The sequence below is a fragment of the Ananas comosus genome, linkage group 4 (genome assembly GCF_001540865.1).
Source record: "Ananas comosus cultivar F153 linkage group 4, ASM154086v1, whole genome shotgun sequence".
NCBI lineage: Eukaryota > Viridiplantae > Streptophyta > Magnoliopsida > Poales > Bromeliaceae > Ananas > Ananas comosus.
This window is the reverse complement of record NC_033624.1, coordinates 14,074,142-14,097,176: the sequence shown is the minus strand read 5'-3', so window position 1 is coordinate 14,097,176 and position 23,035 is coordinate 14,074,142. Positions and strand designations below refer to the sequence as shown.

General features: G+C 35.8%; 3 protein-coding genes across 5 annotated transcripts; 2 read left to right on the top strand and 1 right to left on the bottom strand.

Moving 5' to 3' along the window:
* On the top strand, window positions 3,527–5,208 carry LOC109709304 (gibberellin 2-beta-dioxygenase 8). The gene is made up of 3 exons (XM_020231468.1): window positions 3,527–4,069; window positions 4,304–4,625; window positions 4,705–5,208. The coding sequence occupies exons 1-3, from the start codon at window positions 3,645–3,647 to the stop codon at window positions 4,933–4,935; spliced, it is 978 nt and encodes a 325-aa protein (XP_020087057.1). The 5' UTR covers window positions 3,527–3,644; the 3' UTR covers window positions 4,936–5,208.
* LOC109709303 (metal tolerance protein 1-like) lies at window positions 5,393–9,003 on the bottom strand. Its single transcript, XM_020231467.1, has 2 exons — window positions 8,878–9,003; window positions 5,393–6,769 (listed from the first exon to the last, which is right to left on the bottom strand). Exon 2 carries the CDS (start codon window positions 6,767–6,769, stop codon window positions 5,567–5,569), a length of 1,203 nt encoding a protein of 400 aa, XP_020087056.1. The 5' UTR covers window positions 8,878–9,003; the 3' UTR covers window positions 5,393–5,566.
* On the top strand, window positions 14,442–22,631 carry LOC109708517. 3 transcript variants are annotated; one of them, XR_002215766.1, is made up of 12 exons: window positions 14,442–14,640; window positions 15,351–17,957; window positions 18,039–18,168; window positions 18,278–18,366; window positions 19,093–19,337; window positions 19,964–20,050; window positions 20,179–20,278; window positions 20,427–20,625; window positions 20,708–20,987; window positions 21,124–21,185; window positions 21,498–21,558; window positions 21,651–21,727. XR_002215766.1 is itself a non-coding variant. In XM_020230301.1 (11 exons), exons 1-11 carry the CDS (start codon window positions 14,557–14,559, stop codon window positions 21,789–21,791), a joined length of 4,023 nt encoding a protein of 1,340 aa, XP_020085890.1. In that variant the 5' UTR covers window positions 14,442–14,556; the 3' UTR covers window positions 21,792–22,631. The 3 variants fall into 3 exon arrangements, 2 of the variants coding, with proteins under 2 accessions (XP_020085890.1, XP_020085891.1); XM_020230301.1 differs by lacking the exon at window positions 21,124–21,185 and having other exon boundaries at window positions 21,651–22,631; XM_020230302.1 differs by lacking the exon at window positions 21,124–21,185 and having other exon boundaries at window positions 21,509–21,558; window positions 21,651–21,793.

Sequence of the window (23,035 nt, the reverse complement as noted above, 5' to 3'; positions counted from 1 at the left end):
TGAGCATGTTTGGTTTAACGAAAATGTATATATATATATAGATGGTAAACGTAATTTTCTTTTGATTAGTTACTCTTATTTTTTATGTTGATGATATTTTGCTTTGAAAATTGAATTTAGTAGTGACTTCGAAGTGAGAATAAGTGTTCAAATAAAATCAATAGAATAAATTTTAAAAAGAAAGATGGTGAGATTGTGTGAACCAGAGCCGGTCCATTCGGGTCAGCGCACCAGCCGATGTTTCTGACTTGTGAGGTCGGGTCGGGTTCAGCCGACACGGGTCGGGCCCACTCCACCGTCACCCGGGTCCGCTTCGTACATTTATATTACAATTTAATTAAAAGTGCAAAACTTGCGTAGACGCACTCAAACTTTAAATAGTCCATATTATGAACCACTTCTCGATCAAAAAAAGTAATTATTTCATAATCTTCAAAAAAAAATTATGTGCTAGGCATGCGGATAAAATTAATAACTATATATACTTAGATGGTTTTGATTGAGAAAAAGATCTATTTAAATATTTGTTAATATTTTAAAAATTAAAGATATATATATATATTTATATTTTTTTATAAAAGTGTTCAAGTTTGGGTCATTGTACTCTTTTTTGTTTTAATGTTATTATTATATATATAAAACAAAATATCGCACAACCAACGTATGTTGACCACCTATATTGCATGCACCCACCCACGCAATACTCGTTTTTTGTCTTGTTCCTATATATATATATATATATATATATCAAAATGACCATATTGGTGGCACGCTTCTCAAAGCATGTGTGAGCAGGTGATGTGAAAACGACTTTATTGCAACGGGTACACCATACGAAATTTACTCCAAATGGATTATAATATTTGGCCAAAATAAATGGAGACGATTTTGGTCAGTAATAATAATATAGTAATAATTACATATTAAAATATTATTTAGAAAAATTATTTTTTTATATAAATATAAAAAAAAAAATATTTGATTAGATATTGTAAATCTAATACAGAATAACTATGACTAATGGATTTGGCTTTCTCAGTGTAAGAGGATTTGGATGTGTACTCGTGTTTTAATATTTTTAAATTAGAAGAATGTTTTTATAGTAGCATTTAATTTTATGTGTAATGATCTTTTACATATGTTCAACTCGTTGGTCACAGGTCAATTTGTGCTCCACTAATGTAATGGGCAACTAATTAATAATAAAGTAAAAGAGAGATTCTCTTGTTTTATGATACACTAATACAATGCGCACCTCAAAATGTACACTAAAAATTAAAAATATCAGCAACAAATTAGATTTCAAGCTAAATCACTAGATTTCTATTCGTCTAATTATTTGAATATCAGAATAAACTATTCAATTTCTGAAAAATACGGAGCTGATTTGGTACAATCACGTATAGTACATAAAAGATTGTTTTATTTATTGTGTCAAATAAGATGTTTGTGTATCCAAACAAATCTATTATGTTTTGGGAGGTGGTGGATGTGAATTATCTAACAACCATGTATGCGAAAGGGATAAGATAACGTGTCTGAGATAGTGAGTTTATTAAAGTTGATGGTTAAAGCTTACCCAACATGTCTCAGAAGTGGAATGTTTGTGCCACGGAAAACATCTTCAGTGAATTGTGATTGTCTCGTCCTTCTCAGCATTTTACAGGTGAAGTTCCCGCGCAAAAGCAGTAGTGTGTGATTTTTTCTCTTTTTCTCCCTCTTTATTGAAAAGCTTTTTTTTTTTTTTTTTTTCTTAGCGTCGAACAAAATAGTAATATTTTAAAATTTTAAAAATATTATTAATGAGTCAATATTGAACATATGATATTTCACTAAAATCCATAATCAATTTATTTTTAAAAAAAACTATTTAAAAAAAGGGATAATTGTCTATATACCCTCGTACGTTTGGAAATATCCGATTTACTCTTACTTTTTTTTCTTTCTAAAATATCCCTCATATGTTCCACCGTTATTGCAAAATACCCCCGCAGTTATCTCCTGTTAAGTTAACCTGGATTAAATGTGAGTTAAATATCTACCACAATTAAAAAAATTAAAATGCCAATTTTGTCTTTAACTTAAGGGCAAATAAGAAAGGTTGGTGACGGTAGAGGGGGTATATTGGAAAAGACCAAATGTCAAAATACTTTTTATACCCCTGACTTTAAAGGCAAATAAGAAAGAAAGTGATGGTGGAAGGGTATATTTGAAAGGGCAAAATAATAATTTTACAGAAATAACAGAATTACTTAACAAATTTTAATTCTAGAAATATATTAAAAATAGGTTGAAATATAGAAGGGATATTTTTAATATTAATCTTTTAAGAGACGTAAATCGAAAAGTTAGAAACTTTTAACAAATATATAAACAATTGCCCTTTTAAAAAAAAAAATCCAATCCAAAAGAAGCTGGAAGAAGCTCGAAGCACTTTTATCATGACAACAGCTGTTGCTTTGTTGCATCAAAAAACAGTAGGTGATGCCACCACCTGATAGCTGGAATCCACGGAGTTAAACATTGTGAAAAATTACTGTTTTATTTTAGTTTTTTTTTTTAAAATAATATGTTACACATTTCGTTTATTTTTAAAAAAATAAATTTAATTAAAAATATAAATCAATTATGATTTAAATTTGGAATATCAGATACTAACTATCAAGTCTTTTGCTACTTACGTTAGGAACAGTCGATAAATAATAAAATACTTCAGAATTTGAAAAATAATATAGATTGTACCCTAAACAAAATCGGTAAATTAAGGCAGCTTTGAAAAGATCACTGTAACTAAAGGCAGCTGATATATCAAAATTCACAAACTGTAAATTTTATTTTTATTTTTGGATTTCTTTTTTTTTTGGGTTTGCTGTTTGTTGTTTCTTTTTCTATTTTTTTCTTCTTTTTTTTTTCTATTCGCGAGACCCTATTGCCCCACTAATGTAGTTTAATTTATATTCTTATTGAATGAAGCAAATAATATACTATATTTTTAAAAAATATATATTATTATTTTATTTTAAAAAATTTAAGCTATCAGAAAATAATAGTTTCAATATTACTATATTCAAAACTCTTCGTTATTTGTCTCGAACGATCTCCCCACTTTTACAGTTTAATACATTAAATCAATTTAACACTATGTAACCTAAAAAAATCGACATAATATAAAACAAAGTTCATCAATTCACATATCGAATCTCTAAATGATAATACTATTAATTTGTTACCAAACCAATGATCATTGTGCACATCAAATAGGAGATCTAGGCTTATTACATTGAGATTAGTGACACTAGAATACGAAGACAAATCAAACGAAGACAAAGTATTAGGTCACTAATTTTGTCCCCATTTGTTTTTTTTTAGAGATAGGTAGCACGCTACCCGTTTCGTTTATTTCATTTAGAAATAAAATTAGTTGAAAATGTGAATCAATTAGGATTCGAATTTGGGTTTCGAATACCAACCACCAAATCTTTCGCCACTTGCTTTATGGATACGGACGGTCGGTATTTTGTCCCCATTTGTTAATACTGAAAAATAAGAAAAACCCTCAACCTCTTATCCTCTCTTAGTAATTATCTCAAACACTTTGTCGACATTACCCCACCAACACGAACACCTCTCCAACACCACCAACAATGGCGTCGGCCTCACCCGACCCCTCGTACCCGCCCCTCTTCCGCGGGCCCAATAACCACCGCGTCACGCCGCCGACGCCGCGGCGAGGCCCAACAACGGCCCACGAGCCCAGCTCCGAGCTCCCCGTGTTGGACCTCGAAAACCTGGGCCCGGCCCAGCTCGCGGGGGCCTGCGCCGAGTGGGGCCTCTTCCGCGCCGCCAACCACGGCGTCCCCGCCGCGCTCGCCGCCGAGCTCCGCCGCGCCGCCGCGGCCCTCCTCGCCCTCCCCTTCGAGGCCAAGGACGCCGCCGCCCCCGCGTACTTTTGGGGCTCCCCCGCGGGGCCGATTCGGGTTAAGAATCTCAACTGGGTCGAGGGTTTCCACGTCTCGCTCGCTCGTTGTGGCGACGCGGCGATCAGCGGCCGCGAGTTTTCACTCTTTAGGTTGTTACCCTCTCTCTCGATTCTTCTCGTATTTCCTCAATCAAACATTTCACTTGACTTTAGAATCGAACTGGACCGTACATAAACCTGGCTCGAACCCAACCCAACCCAACCCAACCCAACCCAACCGTGCCTAACTCTCACTTGAATTCATATACTCGCGGGCGCGCGCTCTCTCGCTTTCAAACTAGTTATTATTATTATTATTATTATTATTATTATTGTGTGCTGCAGGGACCTTGTGAACCAATACTGCAAGCACATGGCGAGAATCGCGAGAACGATCTTCGACGCGATGGCGATCGATCTCAAGCTAACCGGCGATCAATCGTCGTCCTACCTCTCCGAACACGACGGCACGTTCCGAGTGTACCGTTACCCGCGGCGCCCCGAAAACTGCGACAATTTGGGAATGGAGGCTCATACAGATAGCTCAGTGTTGTCCATCCTGAACGAAGACGACGTCGGCGGCCTCCAAATCCTTCACCGAGGCGAGTGGCTCGACGTAAAGCCGATCGCAGATACGCTTATAGTCAACCTCGGCGACATGATGCAGGTGAGCATGCAGTAGGAGTACGTCAAAGAGTGTTAATTAAAGCATCGGATTTTGACAGGAGTGTTTTTTTCCTGTGTAGGCCATTAGCAGTGACAGGTACAAAAGTGTGGAACATAGAGTGGTGGCGAGTCCGTTTACGGAGAGGAAATCGCTATGCTACTTTGCTTTTCCAGTAGAAGATAGTGTGATCATAAGCTCAAAGTACAAGCCATTTACTTACAGGGAGTTCAAAGCTCAAGTAGAGGAGGATATCAAGGCCACAGGAGCTAAGGTTGGGCTCAGTCGATTCAGATTAAGTGCTTCAAACTAAGCCTTTCTCTCTTTTTTTAAAATTTTTTTTTTCTGTGTATTCTGTTTTCTTTTCTCTCTTAATGTGTTTGAGTTAATGAAGTCTCTGCAAGTATGTATATCTTTAAACGCACTGTTACGGACGATAACGGCGTTATAGATGTCTGATTAGTTCGGCTTCTAAAATAACTTCTCTATTATGAGAAGTAGCCTCTTGTTAAACAAGCAAAAATATGAGGCTTCTGGAGAGGAAACAGGGAGAAAATCAGAGTTGTAAATGCTGCAGATCTTTTTACTCGCCGAGTATAGTTTATAGCTATCTAAGCTGCAGATTCTTATCTTTAAAAAAAAAAAAAAAAACCAGACGATTTCATGTTGGAAAATGAGTTTTCAATTTGAAAAAAGAGCTAAAAAGAATATGTTCATAAAGGAAGAATACTATGTAGTTAAGCAGTGTTGAACAGTGATTACTTTTAAAATGATGATAATGCACAGAAACCTAATCATTAATCTTCTTGATGAATCCAAAAGCACGCATTGAAGAAATAATAGAGCCCAACAGTTCTAATGAACATAAATACTAGTAAAACAGAACACTGCAATTACTACCACATTGATGCAACCTACAACCGCGAGAAGGGTAGAAAAAAAGCCTACTGGCGCTCGATTTGAATGGTTACATGACTGATGTTAAACTCTCTCCTGATGTACCCGATAACCTCATCGAGCACGAGATCGGCATCCGCCCGCGGTGTAATCGTGACGTGGCACGCGAGGAGCACCTTTCCGACCGTGATCGCCCATACATGCAGCTCGTGGACCGCCACCACCCCGTCCACCTCGCACAGCCCCTTCTCCAGCCGCGTCGCGTCGATCTCCCTCGGCGTGCTCTCCATGAGAACTTCTACAATGTTCCTCAGCATCTGCACTGTGGTCAGCAACACTATGACAGAGAATACGAGCGTGCATATGAGATCGATGATCTTCCACTCCGGCTTGTACCAGATAATGGCCCCTCCGATCATCACACCAATGCTTTGGATGGAGTCTCCGAGAACATGTAAATATGCGCTGTGGACATTAATGTTCTTCTTCTTCTTCTCCTTCTTCTTGAGCAGCGGCACATCGTGATCACGGTCGTGATCATGACGATCGCGGTCATGATCATGGTGGGAGTGATTGTGGTGATGCGTTGTGATGCTAATGCCGTGATCGTTGTCATGGTCATGATCACGATGATTGTGGTCATGATCACGGTGAGAGTGATCATGCCCATCATGGCCGCCGTGGCCGTGGCCGTGGCCGTGGTCGTGGCCGAGCATGAGAGCCATAATGATGTTGACCAACAAGCCAAAAGCCGAGACGGCGAACATTAACAAGCCATTCACCTCTCCGCCACTGTGAATGATTCTGTCAATAGCTTCGTAAACGAGTATGCCTGCGAGGAGCCATATGAGTTGTATAGAAACTAAGGCACCTAAGATCTCTACGCGGAAGAACCCATAAGATTGCCGCGGGGTCGCCTCCCATCCGGAGGCCCAAAGGGAGAATAAGGAGATGGCGAAGGCCGCCACGTCTGACAGGAGATGGGCAGCGTCAGTTAAAATTGCGAGGCTGTTCGCTTTGATGCCGCCGACCACTTCGACGGTCATGAATACGAGGCAGAGCGCGACGGCCATGAGAAGCTTTCTCATCGACGCGGATCTCTCCTTGGCATCCTTTGAGCTGGTTTTGGAGTCGGAGAAGTCGCAAGAGGCGCCTCTGCAGATTTTGTTACCAGCTGCTTCAGAAATACCATCCGGTACATCGATGTTTATTTCGATAGTTTGAGATCTTGAAGAGTTCTGATTTTCCATCTGAAAACCCATCACATTCAAAAGAAACTTTACAGCTTAAACTTCTTTTGATCAATTCGAAGCATCGGCATATATGAAGGAAGAAATTGAGCTCGCCGCTCACTAAAAGAAGCAATGTAAACATCATCACGGGTGTTTTGAATGAAAAAACACAATAAAATAAAAAAGCATGTTTTGTACACCATGATTGATCATAGAGAATTTAAGCTTCGAAAAGAGATAGCTACCAAATAAGATAAACAGTAGCAACCATCTTGTTTGTTCCTATTGACATGTGAACCTAAATGTCAGATCAGGGAACAGGAACAACTTACACATCAATATTTCAACAAAAATATGCGTAATAGTTAGGGGGGAAAAAAGAAGAAAAAGCGCATGATAGATACCTGCACACTCAGTATCAAAAAACTTGAACATATATTCTCGGATAGCTTAAACTAGAACACGAGTAAATTTTGTCCGATTGAAACTCGCAGAGCAATTTTCATTCGCAGATACACCACATTATACTTATTATGGGCAGTTCTCCGGATAATTAAGTAACCTGTTAAAAGAGAATGCGAAACTATATCTTAACTTCTGAGACTTGCTCTCGCTTACGCGCTTGAGAATTTTATTATCTTAGATTGATGTTTTTCATTACTTGCCTCGATTTTCTGTGCAAAAGGACCAAAAATAAACTTAGCAGCGATACGAGTCAGAACAGTTTCGAATTTACCAATCAGATAATCAGAATGGTACTTCAAAAAGAACATGGGCATTCATTAGATGACACTAGAAATTAGTATCAATTTCTGCAGGACTTGAAGAAGTTTTTATTCTGATACTGATGAACTGCTCACAGAAAAGATAAAAATGGCAAAGATACACAATGACAAGCATTATCATTGCAATGACACCACACCACACAGAAACAAGTGGGGAATCTAACTACAGATACATAGAATGCGACAAGAGCTAAAGAAAAGGAAAAAAAAAAAGGCATCATGGTCATATAAGAAGAGCCACATCAAGATCAGCCCCCACACCCTCCCAAAAGAAACAATTAAAGAACAAATATCCTTAAATTATAGTCACCAAATCCCTTATATCTATCTCCCTACCTCTATTGCTATATATCACATTTTACACATCAATTCCAATATAAAAAAGAAAAATAAAAGCATTTTACGTGCGCTGTACGATACAAATGATTACAATTGTGAAGGTCAACATACACCCTACACCGAACTTGTAGTTTACTTATATTTTTTCTGACTCATTCCGAGTGCAATTACTGTATTATACAGTAGAATAAATTTTTTTTTTTTTTGAGAAAAAAGACAACACACTATCCGTTTCATTCATTTAGAAGATGAACTTAGCTACATAAATATATATATTTTTTAATAAAAATTGTAAGGTTATGTTCAAAACTCGATATATTTGGAGTGTTAAACTCTGTTATAGCCTAGTGTATTTTGTTGCTCTCTTTTGTTATCTAACACACTCCAAACATTATTAGAACATTAGGATGATAATTTCCCATGCATGTCTCACCAAATCTCCATTAGAACAAGAGGATAATCAAGGAAAAAAAAAACTAAATTTATTTCTTCTTCACTTGAATCAGCTTAGAACAAGAAGCATAGAACACTACTTTTCTATTAAAAAAACAAAAGGAAAAAAAAAAGAAAAAAAAGAATCACGTCCAGTGAATGAAGGAATTATGCCCAACCTCTTACAAAGTTTTTTCGTTTTTCTTTTTTCCTTTTTTGGTTAATTAAAACAGCTTCATCCTCAAATATGATACAAATAAACTCAGATTTGGATTCAAAAAAAAAGAAAAAAGAAGAGAGAGAGAGAGAGAGCAGAGGCTACAAAAATGAACAAATTTAGGAGCGAAAAAAAAGAATAACAGCGCAAATTAAATCAAAACTAGCCCAAATCAAACATTGATAAAAGCAGGATCAAGCTCACATATATCCTTATACATTACTCGTCAAATTGGGAAGTGAATACCAATTAAGACGAAGTTAAACGCACCAAAGCGGGGATTAAATCCTCAACAAAAATTGAAAAAATTGGAGCTGATAAATCGGCAGTGAGATGCAGGTTTTTAACAATACCTCATGAAAGTCGGCGCCGAGTCCAAAAAAGGACCGATTTTCGGGTACTAAAAGAGAAACAAAAGTGAAATGGAGATTGAGAAAAAACACACACACACACACACATATATATATATATATATATATATATATGTTTTTTTTGGAAATAAATTATGTGTCAGGGACATATAAGGGAAGTGACCAAACACACAATTATTAACATCTAGTGGGGTTTATATATAAATAGAGTTGGAAATTTTTTAATATTTTAAGTAGTTGGGTTTTGTTTTAAGTGTACAGCAATAACTCAATTTGCAAAAATCTTTGATGGGCACTTTTAAGAATAATAAGCTTCAAAATTAAATAATAGCTGTTAAATTTCCAAGGTCAGGGGAAAAAGGTATATCTGGGGTTCCTTGCACAAGATGCTAATGTTGTGTCAATTTTAAATATTACTTTTTGATAACTTAAGACTTTGAAAAATAAAAGAATATTTCTTTCTTTTGTTTTCTACTGACACTTTTAAAATTTTATTTTATAGAATTGAGTAGTTGCAGCCAAACAAATTGAAAAATCTATCAAATTTATAGATAATTTTATCAAATTCAATAGTTTTAGCAACTTTTGACGAATAAAAAAAAAGTATTGATAATCAATTGCTAGTAAAATTTTGAAATTTATTTACGTAAACTCTACGGAGCTAAAATTAAATGTTCCACTAATAAAGACGCAAAAGGAGATTAAAACTCTCCGTCTCACGGACCAGGTCTGAGACATGCAACGCTAGGATAGCTAGTCATGGTTGGTGAAATTTTCCCTTAATTAACTAAAATAGTTTAAATAAAACAAGATGGTGATAAACATTTTTCTTTTTTTAAAAAGTAAAGGTTAAGAGCTTATTTAAAAAAGTCGTATATTGAAGGGGTTTTGTTACATTTTTTTTCCAAAAAAAAACCCCATAATTTAGTGTCCCCACGACCAATATTACAAGCTAGATGTCACAGACATAATATTTTTTTTCTAATTTTTTCTCTGCAAACGTATAAATGCCAAAGAAGATTACTGTTGGAGGTTTTACCTGCGCTTTTTAAAAGCATCTCTATGATTATTAATGCTGCGGACACGGAAGCGGAAGAGTCAAGAGACCTTTAGAAAGGTGATAAGTAAAGTATATCTTGGGAGATAGTAGCTTTTGATTTTGATTTGTAGTTTTGCGCCACTTTGCAATGTTTTATTTGCTAACCTATATGAAGAATGGTCTATATATACTTATGGTCTGCATCTCTTATCGATTATTGTAACATCTTTACTGTCAATTATAATACAATTTTTTTCAGACTCTCTTTTTTATACTTAGTCGTTGGACGAATATATTCGAACTTAATGAATAGAGGGATAAAATTACTCACTTTATGAAAAAAGAGCGAGCGCGGTCACGACGACGCCAGACATTTTTGCTCAAGTTTGCGACGTAAGAGCTAAAAACGACTCGTGGCGGGCGCACAGGTCACGGATAAAAACGAAAGGAGACACCTTTCAAATCCACGTGTCGTGGCGTCATAGGACGATCTAGTGGTGAGTGTGACGTGGCAGAAACGAGTGACGTGGCAGATGCTTGGTGTTCGATCGTCACGAGAGAGAGAGAGAGAGGGACGGAGCGGGGACTCTGCGATGGCGGGAAAAGGACGGGCTGGTTCGAATGTGGGCCGTGTTGTATTGGAATTGGATTGTAATTTTGATCTCATTGTACCATAGGGCTTACGGCCCTGATCAGCTCAGTGTTACGGCACAGTTGTAACTGTATGTAAATATAAATTCAGTGTTTGATTTGATATATTTAATTTCAACTGCTATTGTAATTCAAATTATGTTCAAATTGATCATAATTCCAACTAGAGATAGTAGGTTAATTTGTATTCACACAGTGGACGACTACGTAAAAACTTGAATCGGACTGCATGGCGAGAAAAAGGAGAGAGAGAGAGAGAGAGCCAATTATGGCCTCGCAAAGCACAAGACAAAAATTTAAAAAGATAAAAAATATATAAGATATAATTAAGACATATTGTGCAAAATACATAAAGAATAATAATATATTTTTTGTTTTATAAACTTTTACTTATATCTTCGCAGAAAATTTTTATTAATTCTTTTATCTATTATATTTAGAACTCCATTTGGTGTTGAATGTTAGTAAGCAAAATAGAATTAATCTTGAAAGAAATATATGCTAGCTAGTAAGCAAAATAGACCTATTTAAAATTTCATTTTGTTTTCTATCATACTTTCTGGTATATGACTAGTGTAGAGATCCGTGCGATACAGCGGATATATAGATAATATAAGCAAAATTTTAAAATTTTAATAAAATTTATATTTACGGGTTATTGATATATAGAAAACTACACCATGTTATGTATAGCCAATTAGCATGACTAAATTTAAGTATTAAAAAAATAAATTATAACTAGAATCCACTCATTGATAAAATATTAATATGGTGCATATAATTAATTGTTGCATCTTACATGTAATTAGATGAACTGGGGAGGTGAAGGGTTGGGCGTTGAGAAGAGGAGAAGATGGTTTGATTTAAAATTGGGCTATGAGAATGAAGGGTAACATGTTACGTGGTAAAAAAAAATTTTATGATGCATGTAAAAGAATTATAAAAGAGAGGGGGTGGAAGATTAATGAAGAAAGGAGTTGATTAAAATTATAAAGTCCACTTATTCATAGAATATTAATATGGTGCAAATATAATTAAATGTTGCACCTTACATATAATTAGAGGAGTGGAGAGTGAAAGGTATCATGCCACGTGGCAAAAAATATTGTGGCTTCATATAGGTTTATAGATAGATTATAGATACTAACGACTAGATTTGAGCATTTTGGATCAGTAGTTTGAATCCAATAAGTTATAAATGCTGATAGAATAGAACAAAACTTAGGCAAAAGTAACTTAAAATATTCTTTTCAAAATGATCGTAGAAAATAAAGCACGACTTACTTATTAAGATACGTTTTTATCTCTTTTTTTTAAATTATATACAATACAATTTTCTCGTTATCTTAAATAAAGCTTAAATAAATAAATAGGAGCCCATTACGTCCTTTTACGATTTTTATTTATTATTATTATCATTATTATTATTTCTCGCACGGGGAGTAATCCAACATTTACGATGATACCGAGGTGTAAAGTGCTTAATGTTATGCTCGCTTTAAAAGGCGTGCGGCTTTGTAGCTTCTCCATAAACTATTATTAAATATATCCTACGTTGCATCATATCCTTCATAAAGACAATTTCACCTACCAACCATCCAAAAAAAAAAATGACATAATTTTCATTTGGTTTGGGAGTTAAGGATACCATCTAAAATTAAATTTTGTATTTGATTAGTACGTAAGAACATCTACCTACGTTTGACAATTTATTAAAAAAAGATTGGTCCGAAAATTGACGGTGTGTGATGTGCGGCAACGATGTTGAGATTATTAATCATCTGCTTGTTGGATGCGTAATTACCAAATTTTTAATATTCAACATTCTAGATGGCAGGCACGTCCCGAAACCTGGAATGAAGATTACGGGTGTCTGAGAGCTTTTGGTTGGAGATCGCCATTGAGTGGCAACAGTGAGAAATCTAATCGGGATCGCAATCTGTTGGTGGATGATTTGACGGAAAAAAAATGACATAACTTTTTAAGAACCAATCATTTGACTCTTTTTTGGGCAATTAGACGAATTCGAAAAGTGAGCCAAAAATGGGCTGAGTTTTACAGCTTTTAGTGCCTTGATCTTGAGTGAGGAGTAAAATTATCAATTTTTTTACAATTTTTTCTCTTTGCTTTCATTTGTATTTTCTATTTTGTTTACCTTAAATATTTTTTGAGGCCATGTTGCCTCAATCCCTGTAGTCAAAAAAAGGAAAAAAAAAAATCACACACATGATTTGAGGAAAAAGTATACTTTTATTTCTAATTTTGTGGGCCAAATAAGTTCGCTAAATAGATTTAGATCAATGGACTAATGATCGAGAATTGTATATTTCGCGGGCACTTTAATATAATAATTTTGCAAATCTGTGTATTAAAACTGAGGTTCAGTTTTTAATTAGATGAATTTTTTAGATAATACATTAAAATCATTCGAACTTCATGCAAAAATTATCCGACTCGCTACAAATCTTTAGATTAACTCGCAAATAGCATTTATTCATTTATTTCTTAAAAATTGTCCACCTCTCTACACAAAATTTGTTAATTTAATTAGTGCAAAAACGATAATCTTAGATAGTTAACATTCTCATCATGAAAATAAGTTTTAATTAACTACAGTGGATTTTGCAGTATATATATACAAATTATAAAATTGGATTGTATTATCGATACATAATAATATTTTTAATAAAATATTTTAGAATTCACCAGATTATGGTAGTACTAGATTAAGTATTTTGTTTGAAAATTTATAAATACTAATACTTTAGAATTTAAAAGTTTTATAATTCAAATATCTGTTTAATAACATTCTAATATAAAAAATAAGTTTTAAAATTTAAATTTATATAATTATTTTAAAATACGCTATAATTCAGATTAAGACGATGAGGAAAAAAAAAAAAAAAAAAGCCCAAACATTTTGGAGCTCTCCGTTTTGCCGCGTCCCTCCCACAGTGTTAAGTGGGCTCTCGCGCGAGATTAATTATTATTATCTGCACCGGGTGTATAAGTATATATATTTTTTATACATTACGTTAATTTTTTTTAAATTTTTTTATTTAACTATAATAAGGCATTAATTTTATATATACAACAAACTCAATTTTATTATACAACATGATATAACAAACGTCTGAAATTAAGATTTAATTTATAATTATACAATAATTATATTTTATTTTTATACGACATGAAGACTCTTTAATTAAGCATTATTATTTTTATATAAAATAGCTAATTTCTCTAAAATTCTATAATATGGGCTAAATTGTATTCACTAAATGCATTTTATGATATAAAACAATATGAATTACACTAATAATTTTATAAATCAAAGGACGGTACTTTTTATACCAATGATTTTTCCATCTAAAATAATTGATTGTGGAAACTCATAAATTTTTATGTACACAAACTTTTCAGATATTTTAGCTCACAACTATAAAATTAGAGTTCGATTCTACGATGTTAATTATCAAATATTTAATATGGTGTATGAGTGTACGGGTACACCCGGTGTAGGGACTAACTGATACTCAGGTGCCCGACCACAACGCGCGAAATAATATCTTAATAATTTAAATTATAGTTAAATGAATAAATAATTAATTAATTACTTCGAAAAAACCGGGATTATATCGAGTCCGAGTTGTTTCCGTTCCTAAAATGCGATATTACCGCGCTCTTAAAAGATCTTTATGGAGATTTTTATTTTTAATGGAAACTTAATTTAATTTTTGATTTTTTTTTATTTTAATAATTATTATTATTTCTTCTTTTTTTTTTTTGGTTTCTTTAACTCGTATCCTCGCTCGTTCTTTCTCTCTCTCTCTCTCTCTCTCTTCGTTCTCTCTCATTTGTTCTCGGAGACGATTCCTTGCGTTCCAAGATTACTTAACGAAACCCTAAATCCCTCCCAAAACCCTAGCAAACCCCAGTGTGCTCGATCGTTCGCTCCCCCGAATCCATCAATGGCGGATGATTCCGGGGTGAGGGCGAGCAAGAGGAGGAAGAAAGGGGAGAAAAAGAAGCTTCTCACGGGGGAGGAGGTCGAGGTAAGCGTCTCCGCTCGCAATGTGGTTTAGAAGTGGGGAGAACCCCAGATTCTTTTAGTTGATTTGGTTGCATGTGTCAGGTTTTTGTTTGATCGGTTTTAGTTCACATTGGATTGTTTTGATCAAAATAATCGTTTTATTGATCACTCGTTTTTTAAGACTCGTACAATGTAGGGAGTAGTGAGGAGAGTTTGTTGGATTCGTGTAAAGAAACGATTTTTAGTTGTGGTGATATCATGAACCTTTACAAGACTCTTCCTTTTTTTCATTCTTTTTCTCAGATGAAGTGCTCTTCCACATTTCTTTTGTGAGAATTTCTCTGTTTACGCTAATTTTGCAATTGGGATTGTGAATAATGATTACATGGTTATTTCATTGTGCTGTGTGCATTATTGCTTGCGTTGTTGTATAGAATTACTATTGCAGTTGATTTGATTATAAGGATTAGCTTTCACATTGGATGGTTTTTAACTAACAAAATTTATCTTCTCCTTGCCTTCGTTGGCCTCTTCTTGATCGTTTGCTTGGTAAAAATCCCGCAATGTAGGGAACAGTAATCACAATTTTTTGGATTGTGAAAAGAAACGACTTTTATTTGTGGTGCTATTATGGACTTCTTCAAGAACATTGTTTTTAATTCAGATCAACTGTTCTTCTGTATCTGTTCTGTAAATTCATTGTGAGGTGCAATTGTGTTTTTTTATTTTTAGGTGTTATCTTTAGATGAAGGGCTTTATGGTTCCTGGCATCCTGCCGTAGTTGTTGCTTGCCTTGAGGGCTCCCGCCTCATCGAGTACACCAAACTAATGAACGAGGACCAGAATGTAAAGGCTGCGGAGGCCGTCGATGTATCGGATGCAATAGAAGGCACAGAAAGCATTTGCCCCAGATTTAACTGCAGCCGCATACGACCTTTGCCACCTCAGCAGAGTTATCAGCCCTCCGATTTCCGATATGGGGTCTGCATTGATGCCTTAGTGAATGATGCCTGGTGGGAAGGTGTGGTATTCGATCGCAGAGAAGGATCGCGAGAGAGATTAATCTTTTTTCCGGATTTAGGGGATCAAGACATTGTACCTATTGATCGACTGCGTGTTACCCAAGAATGGGATGAGGTTTATGGGCAGTGGAGGATCCGTGATGAATGGCTTTTGATTAATGTGTTAGAGAGATATGAAAGGGAGGAAGAGGGTTTGCCTGTTTCAATCAGGCAAATTTGGTACGACATGAGAGGTAAGCCTTCTTTCTCGAGAAGCATCAGATCTTGGACTCGCGGGAGACGGCATGTTTGGATTAGATTGGCCTCAGGTTTGATCCAAGAGTTGAGGTCTGTCATCAACGGTACATTCCCTATTAATGCTCTACATGCTAGCAATTTTGTGGTCGAGGATATACCATGTATTGAAGGTGATAATACTCCGATTAATACTTCAAGTTACAACCAATCTCACGGCAAGTGCATTACTAGTGGCAGTCCTCAGCTATACACCACGGGTGAGGTATTATCTGATTTCATCATTGCATATCGCAGTAAACATAATACTTATAAGAAGAGAGAGGCACTTCGTGCTAAACGCAAACTTGCTCAATCCTATCTCAAATCAGTCGGTTGGAAGTTCACAATTTGTAGAGGTAGAGCTCCGTATAAGTTGTATTTCTCGCCAAACGGAGACAAGTTTATGTCCTTCATTAGGGCATGCGAAGCATGGGAAAAGGTTGAAAAGAATGCAGATACCCCAAAAATGATTTCTAATGAATCGCATGAGGATTATGAGGCCGGGTCGGCATCAGAAGGTGCTAGTACTTGGGGAGCTGTCCAACTTAAGGCCAAATACTTCCGTGAGGTGGCATCACTATTTACAGGAAATGGAAATCCTCAGTTAGGAAGTTCAGGAAGATGTAATTACCTCAAACTAGGGAACAAGTTGAGGATGCATCTTTTGGCTTTGGGTTGGAAAATTGATGTCAAAAAGGATACAATGAAAAGGTTTCGATATCATTCGCCAGACGGCACAACCTACTATTCCCTTTGTAAGGTATGCTTGAACTTGATCGGTAAACATTCTGTGGCGAGTCGAAGACGTGGAAACCGTTATAAATCACATGTAAATCAGCTGGGCAACAATAGTAACGAGGGGCATTCTGGGAAGATTCATCCCGAACCGGTATCTGTTTGTAGCGACCCACAAGATCATGAAAGTAGTCATGAGGAGGAGCATCTTGATGAAGCTTTTGAAGAAAGTGAAGCAGATAGCAGCGCCCACCCTAAGAGAAGTGGATCCGCCAAAACAGTTGATATGAATAAGTTGGTGAATGTCAAAGCGAGGACTCTTTCGTCAAAAGAAAATCCGGTCATGAGAAAGCTTCCTGCAGGCAAATGTCCTGTACCAGAGTGCTTACCTAAGTCAATAGGAGAGTACATGGACTTCATGAAATCGATTCGAGAAAATCCCCCAATAAAACATTCGAATGAAATAGCTAAATCTCTTAGATTGAATGTGAGAAAACATTTTTCCTATAGCGGTTGGGAGTTTTGGCTTAAAGAGAAAAAAACAAGGGAGGAATTGTGCTATCTCTCTCCTTGGAACCAATTCTTCAACTCTCTATATGCTGCCTGTAAGGCTTACTCAAAAGCAGGATCCCAAGGAAGTAAGCATGCAAGCTCTTTTGTACACACGAGCAAGAAAGGTGTGTTTTCTTCTAAATTATCGGTATTCGGGCATATGGGTTTCGGTAAATTCGGACCCAGAGGGCTTCGCAATTCGAAGAAGAGGAGGTGGAATCCATTGCTTTCTATTTCTTTTGCTCAACAGCAATTTAAAGCAAGGAAATCAAGCCCACGAAGGCAGCACCAGATCATTAACTTGTCACCGAGCCAACATTTGGCTAAAACGGTTTTGTCTTGGCTCATCGACCATGATGTTCTATTACCGAGACAAAAGGTGACTTGCGTGCACGAAAGGACTGGGCATTGCAGAAAGGAAGGTCGAATCAATCGAGATGGAATAAAATGCATGTGTTGCAATAACGTGTTTAGTCTTGCTAGCTTTGAGAGTCATGCCCGCAATAGTCATGCTGGCAATAGTTCTTCACGACCTTATGCAAATATATTATTGAAAGATGGGAGGTCTGTATCACAGTGCATAGTTCAATTGATGGAGGCTACTCGACCTAAAAAACTCCTACATAGGCGGTTGAAGGGTGATAACTCTCATTTCGAAAGCGATGCAATATGCTCTATCTGTCAAGATGGTGGAGAAATATTGCTTTGCGATTATTGCCCATCATCGTATCACCAAAAATGTGTTGGTTTGGAGGTAATTTCATTTGCTATTTTTTAAGTTTAGGGATCAAATTAGACTACTGTGATTGTTATGCTAAGGTTGGTATTTATATAGGTTATTCCTGAAGGGAAATGGTTTTGTCCATCCTGTAGATGCGGCATCTGTGGCTTGAGTGAGTACAACTGTGATATAGAGCAGTTCACACAGGAAACAGTAATTTATTGCGATCAATGTGAGCGTGAATGTACGTGTTATCCTGTAACTTTCCATATTCACAGAAGATCTGTAGTGTGTATTTAACAATTGTTGTATTTAACAATTGGTTTTTTTTTTTTCTTTTTTCCTTTTGGTAGATCATGTGGGCTGCTTGGAAAAGAAAGGAATGCCGCATCTTAGTTGCTCTCCGAAGGGTAATTGGTGTTGTAGCGACAAATGTTCAGAGGTATGTCCTATGTCCTCGCACCACTTGATTAGTACCTGAACTTTCTTCTTCTTTTTTTTTTCCCTTTTTTTTGTTTCATAATTTCATTATAACGAGGGATATTGAAGTTGTACTGCACAGTTTCACATTTAACCAGGAAATGCTTTATATATTTGTGTATTCAACGATATTTGCACATAATGCTCGAGCCATTTTGAACTGTGTTTTATCTCTTTTATATAAAGAAAAGTGAATATTTATAGACTATGAAAACAATTGTAATTAATCATAATAATAATACTATTATCATAAGTATACATTTTATTATTTGTACCGTGATATAATTCATAACTATAAGTATTATTTTACTATAATTGACTAGTATTTACTAACATGATAATATAGCTTCTCCAACTGCTTATTTCTTGTTCAAGTGCTTTTATTGAGCTGTAGGTTGCATTGACTTAACAACAAAAATGATATAAAACTGTACAAGTAATTGGCTGAATTCATCCGTCATACTTAATATTATGCTCTACACTAGAAACAGATCTTGCTCTGTCTAAAAATTTAACTTGGCCGGGGAATCTTTGTAAGTTCAACTTCCACTGTTTTACCTCTTCTAGGAATTTCTATAGGTTACTACAATTATTTTTCATATCTGTTATTTAGATTGCATCTTCATCTTTTCCATCTATCTCAAAGACTAAAACACCTTATACCTGTAATTTATGTTTTATTGTGCAGATATTCCATTGCCTGCGGCAGCTCCTTGGAAAATCGAACCCAACCTCTGTTGAGGGTTTATCATGGGTTATTTTGAGATCAAACAGAGAAAATGGTGTCGAAATTTGTAATTCGGATCTTGAGACAATGGCTGAGCAGCATGGGAAGCTGTCTATTGCACTCGATGTACTGCACGAATGTTTTGTCACTATAATTGAGCCCCGTACTAATACTGATCTTGTATCTGATATGCTTTTCAATGCAGAGTGAGTACTTCCACTTCGAAGTTCATACTACTTGTGCTGTAACAGTAACCTTTTTTTTTGGNTTTTTTTTTTTTTTTTTTTTTTTTTTTTTTTTTTCTGCAGTTCAACTTGAAATTGGGACATATTGGAACTCAATACCTTTGTAATGCACTATCACTAGCTGATTATGAGCTTGTGAAATTCACAAACAAGCTTGTATTATATCTTTACTATTGATTGAACGTTGCATTGTTATTTTTGCTCATAATGCTTTTATTAAGATCATATAGTATAAAATTCAAAATTGGTTCATCTAACAGGTGTTCATAATGGCAATTGCTCTTGTTCGTTCTCAGTCTGGCATAATGGCTACAAGTTATTGTTAACTATATGGTGCAGATTTAGGATTTAATGCCCTTTTTATCCCCTCATTTTCCTAGCTTATTGTTGCAGATGTTATTTCTCTGTTGGCCTTCAAAACACTCAGCATGGTTTAGGATTTCTTTTGTTTCTGTATATTTGCCTGTATTGGGATGTATATTGTGTTTTCTGCCCTTATTTCAATATATTCTTTCTTTATCAGTATGCTCATTGTATTAGATTATTTCCCTCATCTGACTTAATTCCGTTTGTTTGTTGGCTTGCAGGTCAGAGCTCAATCGACTAAACTTTTGGGGCTTTTATACAATGATTCTACAAAAAGGAGATGAGCTAGTAACTGTGGCCACCTTTAGGTACTTCTGCATATTAATTCTGAATATTCCTTTTCCACTGGACAAAAGATGACTGATGCTAGACCATTTAGAATTCTTAGCTTCTTTAAAGAATGAAGCTATTCTGATTTTTCCCTTTTCTTGATTAGGATCTATGATGAGAAGGTTGCAGAAATGCCTCTTATTGGTACTAGAATGCAGTATCGCCGACAAGGAATGTGCCGCATTGTTGTAAACGAACTGGAAAATGTAGTGGCATCAAAACCAATATATAATAAGCTTGCTTGTTATCTTATGCCTTGTTGTTGTTTGCTATCAATTTGGCCACATTGATTCTTCTGCTTGCTCATCAGCCTGCATTTTCTTATGTTTTATTATTATTTTTATTTTTTTCCAGTTGCTTTCTTCCTTGGGGGTGGAGCGGCTTGTCCTACCAGCAGTTCCTCAGCTTCTCGACACATGGACAAATTCCTTTGGATTTAATATAATGGCTGGCTCGGATAGATCCGATCTAATGGATTACAACCTACTCAGTTTTCAAGAAACCACCATGTGTCATAAATTCATGAGGAAAGCTGCGAAAAGTCCGACAGAACGTACATCTCTCTCTCTCTGTCTCTCTCTCTCAACTTTCTCTAAGAAATTTCTTGATACTGTAACTCACTCCTTAAATTACAGGACATCCTAGTCAGTCTGATAGATCTGGTGAAAGAGTTGAGGAAACACATTGTAAAATTGGCAAGGCTACTTTTCAACCTCTCTTATCATCGTCGGAGACAGTCGATGGAAAAGGTGATTTGTCATGCAGAAACACTGTTGAAGAGAATAGCTACCAAACTGATGCTGGAGATTCTCATAGAAGTACTTGTCAAATCAGTGCCGTACACTCCCCTCCAGTAATTGCAGACCTCTTGATGGAGAATGGGCAAAATGAAATTAACAATGCCACAACAGATAGGTGAGTTTTATCTGGAGGATGTTGCAAACTTGCTCTGATTGACTATCCTCTTCTTCTGGTGTTTTTTAAATTTACATCCCTGCAAAATCATCTATTTGTGAATATATAAGTACGTACATACTGCTTGAAGATGCAGGTTTTTCTAGTTCAAGAACAACCTTATTTTAAGTTGGGGAGTCATCTTATTCATGGGGGAAGGTTGGTTTCTTTTGTTTTTTTTTTTTTTGAACTTGAGAAGTCTTTCTGAAAGGGCTCTTTTGTAAGTACAAAGGGTTATATATAATGAAAGAAAGTTTTTGAAGGTGTATGTGAAAGTTTAGATTTATACGTGAAATACACAACTTTGCAGTGTTTATATATTTAGATATTTTTTTCGTTTATATACCATTATCCTTCTCTAGAAAAGTTCTAATATTCTGGACTGCAAACATCAGGCCAAAAAAAAGGAAAAAAAAAAGAAGAAAAGAAAAGAAAAAAATTCATTAATGCTGATTGATGTCACCTTCCCAGTGTTATTGTAGGCCAGAACAAAGATGGTGGTTCTTCGATCGAAATCTCTTTTCCGGCCATTGTACGTGTGATTGCTCTCCTTGGAATTTAAATCCCTAATTAATGTTCATTTTTCGCTTTAGGTCGAGAGTTTTGATTTGCCTATTAATGTAGGTGAAAGCTGAGACTGCTCTTGGTTACAAGTACTCTGGTAAACACTATGAACGCATCGGCAAGAGTGGCTGTGGGCGAAGCCGTTGGTTAGGGCTCTTAATGCCGGAGCTGCATGTGGATTCGGGTTCTTCTACGAGGTAATGTGAGTGGAAACCTCAACTTTTGTTACATGTGATGGCTTTTGTCGCTGTTGGTTCGTTGGAGACGAGACATCCCAAATTTCTAGGGTTCCACTAAGATTTTGTTTGGTAAGTGATGATGACTTATTCCCGTCATTTCCCCAGCTGCTGAAATTTTTAGAGTTCCACTCTAACCATATGTATGCATAATGGCATTTCCGCTGATATATCATTCCTCGCCACAGAGCAAGGAACATTTTGTCAGATGTATCTATGCATTTAACCGGCTATTTTTGTGTATATTGAACAATAGAGGAGCCAAAGCCAATTAGTATTTAGTGGACGGTTTGGTTTAGAACAGTGCATTGCCTTTGTAGATTCTGGAAGGATTATAATAATGTAAGGAGAGCCTCTTGCTTCCCCTCAACTTATAGCCAATTTTGAAAGGGACCCCTTGACTTTCTTCCCCTGCAACTTTTGATATATATAAGTTTAATTTAAGATGATTTTGGTCAATTACATTGGGCTGTTGCATTTAAATTCAACGCTGATCCGTGAAGTTAATAATTGTTTCAAACACTATGGTAAATAAAACCGTAATATTCAATGTATTCAATTGTAGTACCCTAAATAATAAATGTAGAAGTTTGTGAGGTGTTAGTAAAAGAAATCAAGAGTTGAGGGGACCATTTAAGAGCAGCTTGTAGTTGAGGGAATTTTAATACAATTTCTTTAGCCTATTTCAACATGGGCTACTTGCTCTCATCATTGGCTATCGTGTCGTTGTCGTCGCTCTTTCGTTTAGTTTTACTCTTCTTTGTTTCAATGCTCACCAAATTGGATTGTCCCCTGTTTAGTGGAACCTCTTATTTCTTGTAGTTGCTAGTGCTCTTCCATAGATATCTAGCACTTTCTTTTTTACCTTTCCGATTCACTACGTCTCTTTTTTTCATGTGTGTTGAGCAACTACTCGTTTTGTTTTGTTTTGTTTTTCTACACTAAGAATTGATTTTCTTTATCTAGTTGTTAATGCTCTCTGAGTCATTTGCAATCATACGATTTTATTTTATCTTTCTTTCTTCTCTTTTTTTGGACTCTCCCAGTCCTGGCAATACTTGCTTTTCATTACATATTAAACTATTCTGTTGCTTATATGCATGTAAGGTAACATTGAACCTAACCTTAGTTAATGTTACCATTTCTACACTAATAAGATTCAATGCATCGGCTTTATACCTGTAGTCATTTTCAGCTTCCTTGTCAAGC

What these genes read in the sequence shown, in the direction of transcription:
- LOC109709304 (XM_020231468.1), top strand. Translation starts at nt 3,645, where the DNA reads ATGGCGTCGGCCTCACCCGACCCCTCGTACCCGCCCCTCTTCCGCGGG. An exon ending in CGCGAGTTTTCACTCTTTAG is followed by an intron (nt 4,070 to 4,303) that starts GTTGTTACCCTC and finishes TGTGTGCTGCAG; the next exon opens with GGACCTTGTGAACCAATACT. An exon ending in ACCTCGGCGACATGATGCAG is followed by an intron (nt 4,626 to 4,704) that starts GTGAGCATGCAG and finishes TTTCCTGTGTAG; the next exon opens with GCCATTAGCAGTGACAGGTA.
- LOC109708517 (XM_020230301.1), top strand. Translation starts at nt 14,557, where the DNA reads ATGGCGGATGATTCCGGGGTGAGGGCGAGCAAGAGGAGGAAGAAAGGG. An exon ending in GTAGCGACAAATGTTCAGAG is followed by an intron (nt 18,367 to 19,092) that starts GTATGTCCTATG and finishes TTTATTGTGCAG; the next exon opens with ATATTCCATTGCCTGCGGCA. An exon ending in AAATCTCTTTTCCGGCCATT is followed by an intron (nt 21,559 to 21,650) that starts GTACGTGTGATT and finishes CTATTAATGTAG; the next exon opens with GTGAAAGCTGAGACTGCTCT.
- LOC109709303 (XM_020231467.1), bottom strand. Translation starts at nt 6,769, where the DNA reads ATGGAAAATCAGAACTCTTCAAGATCTCAAACTATCGAAATAAACATC.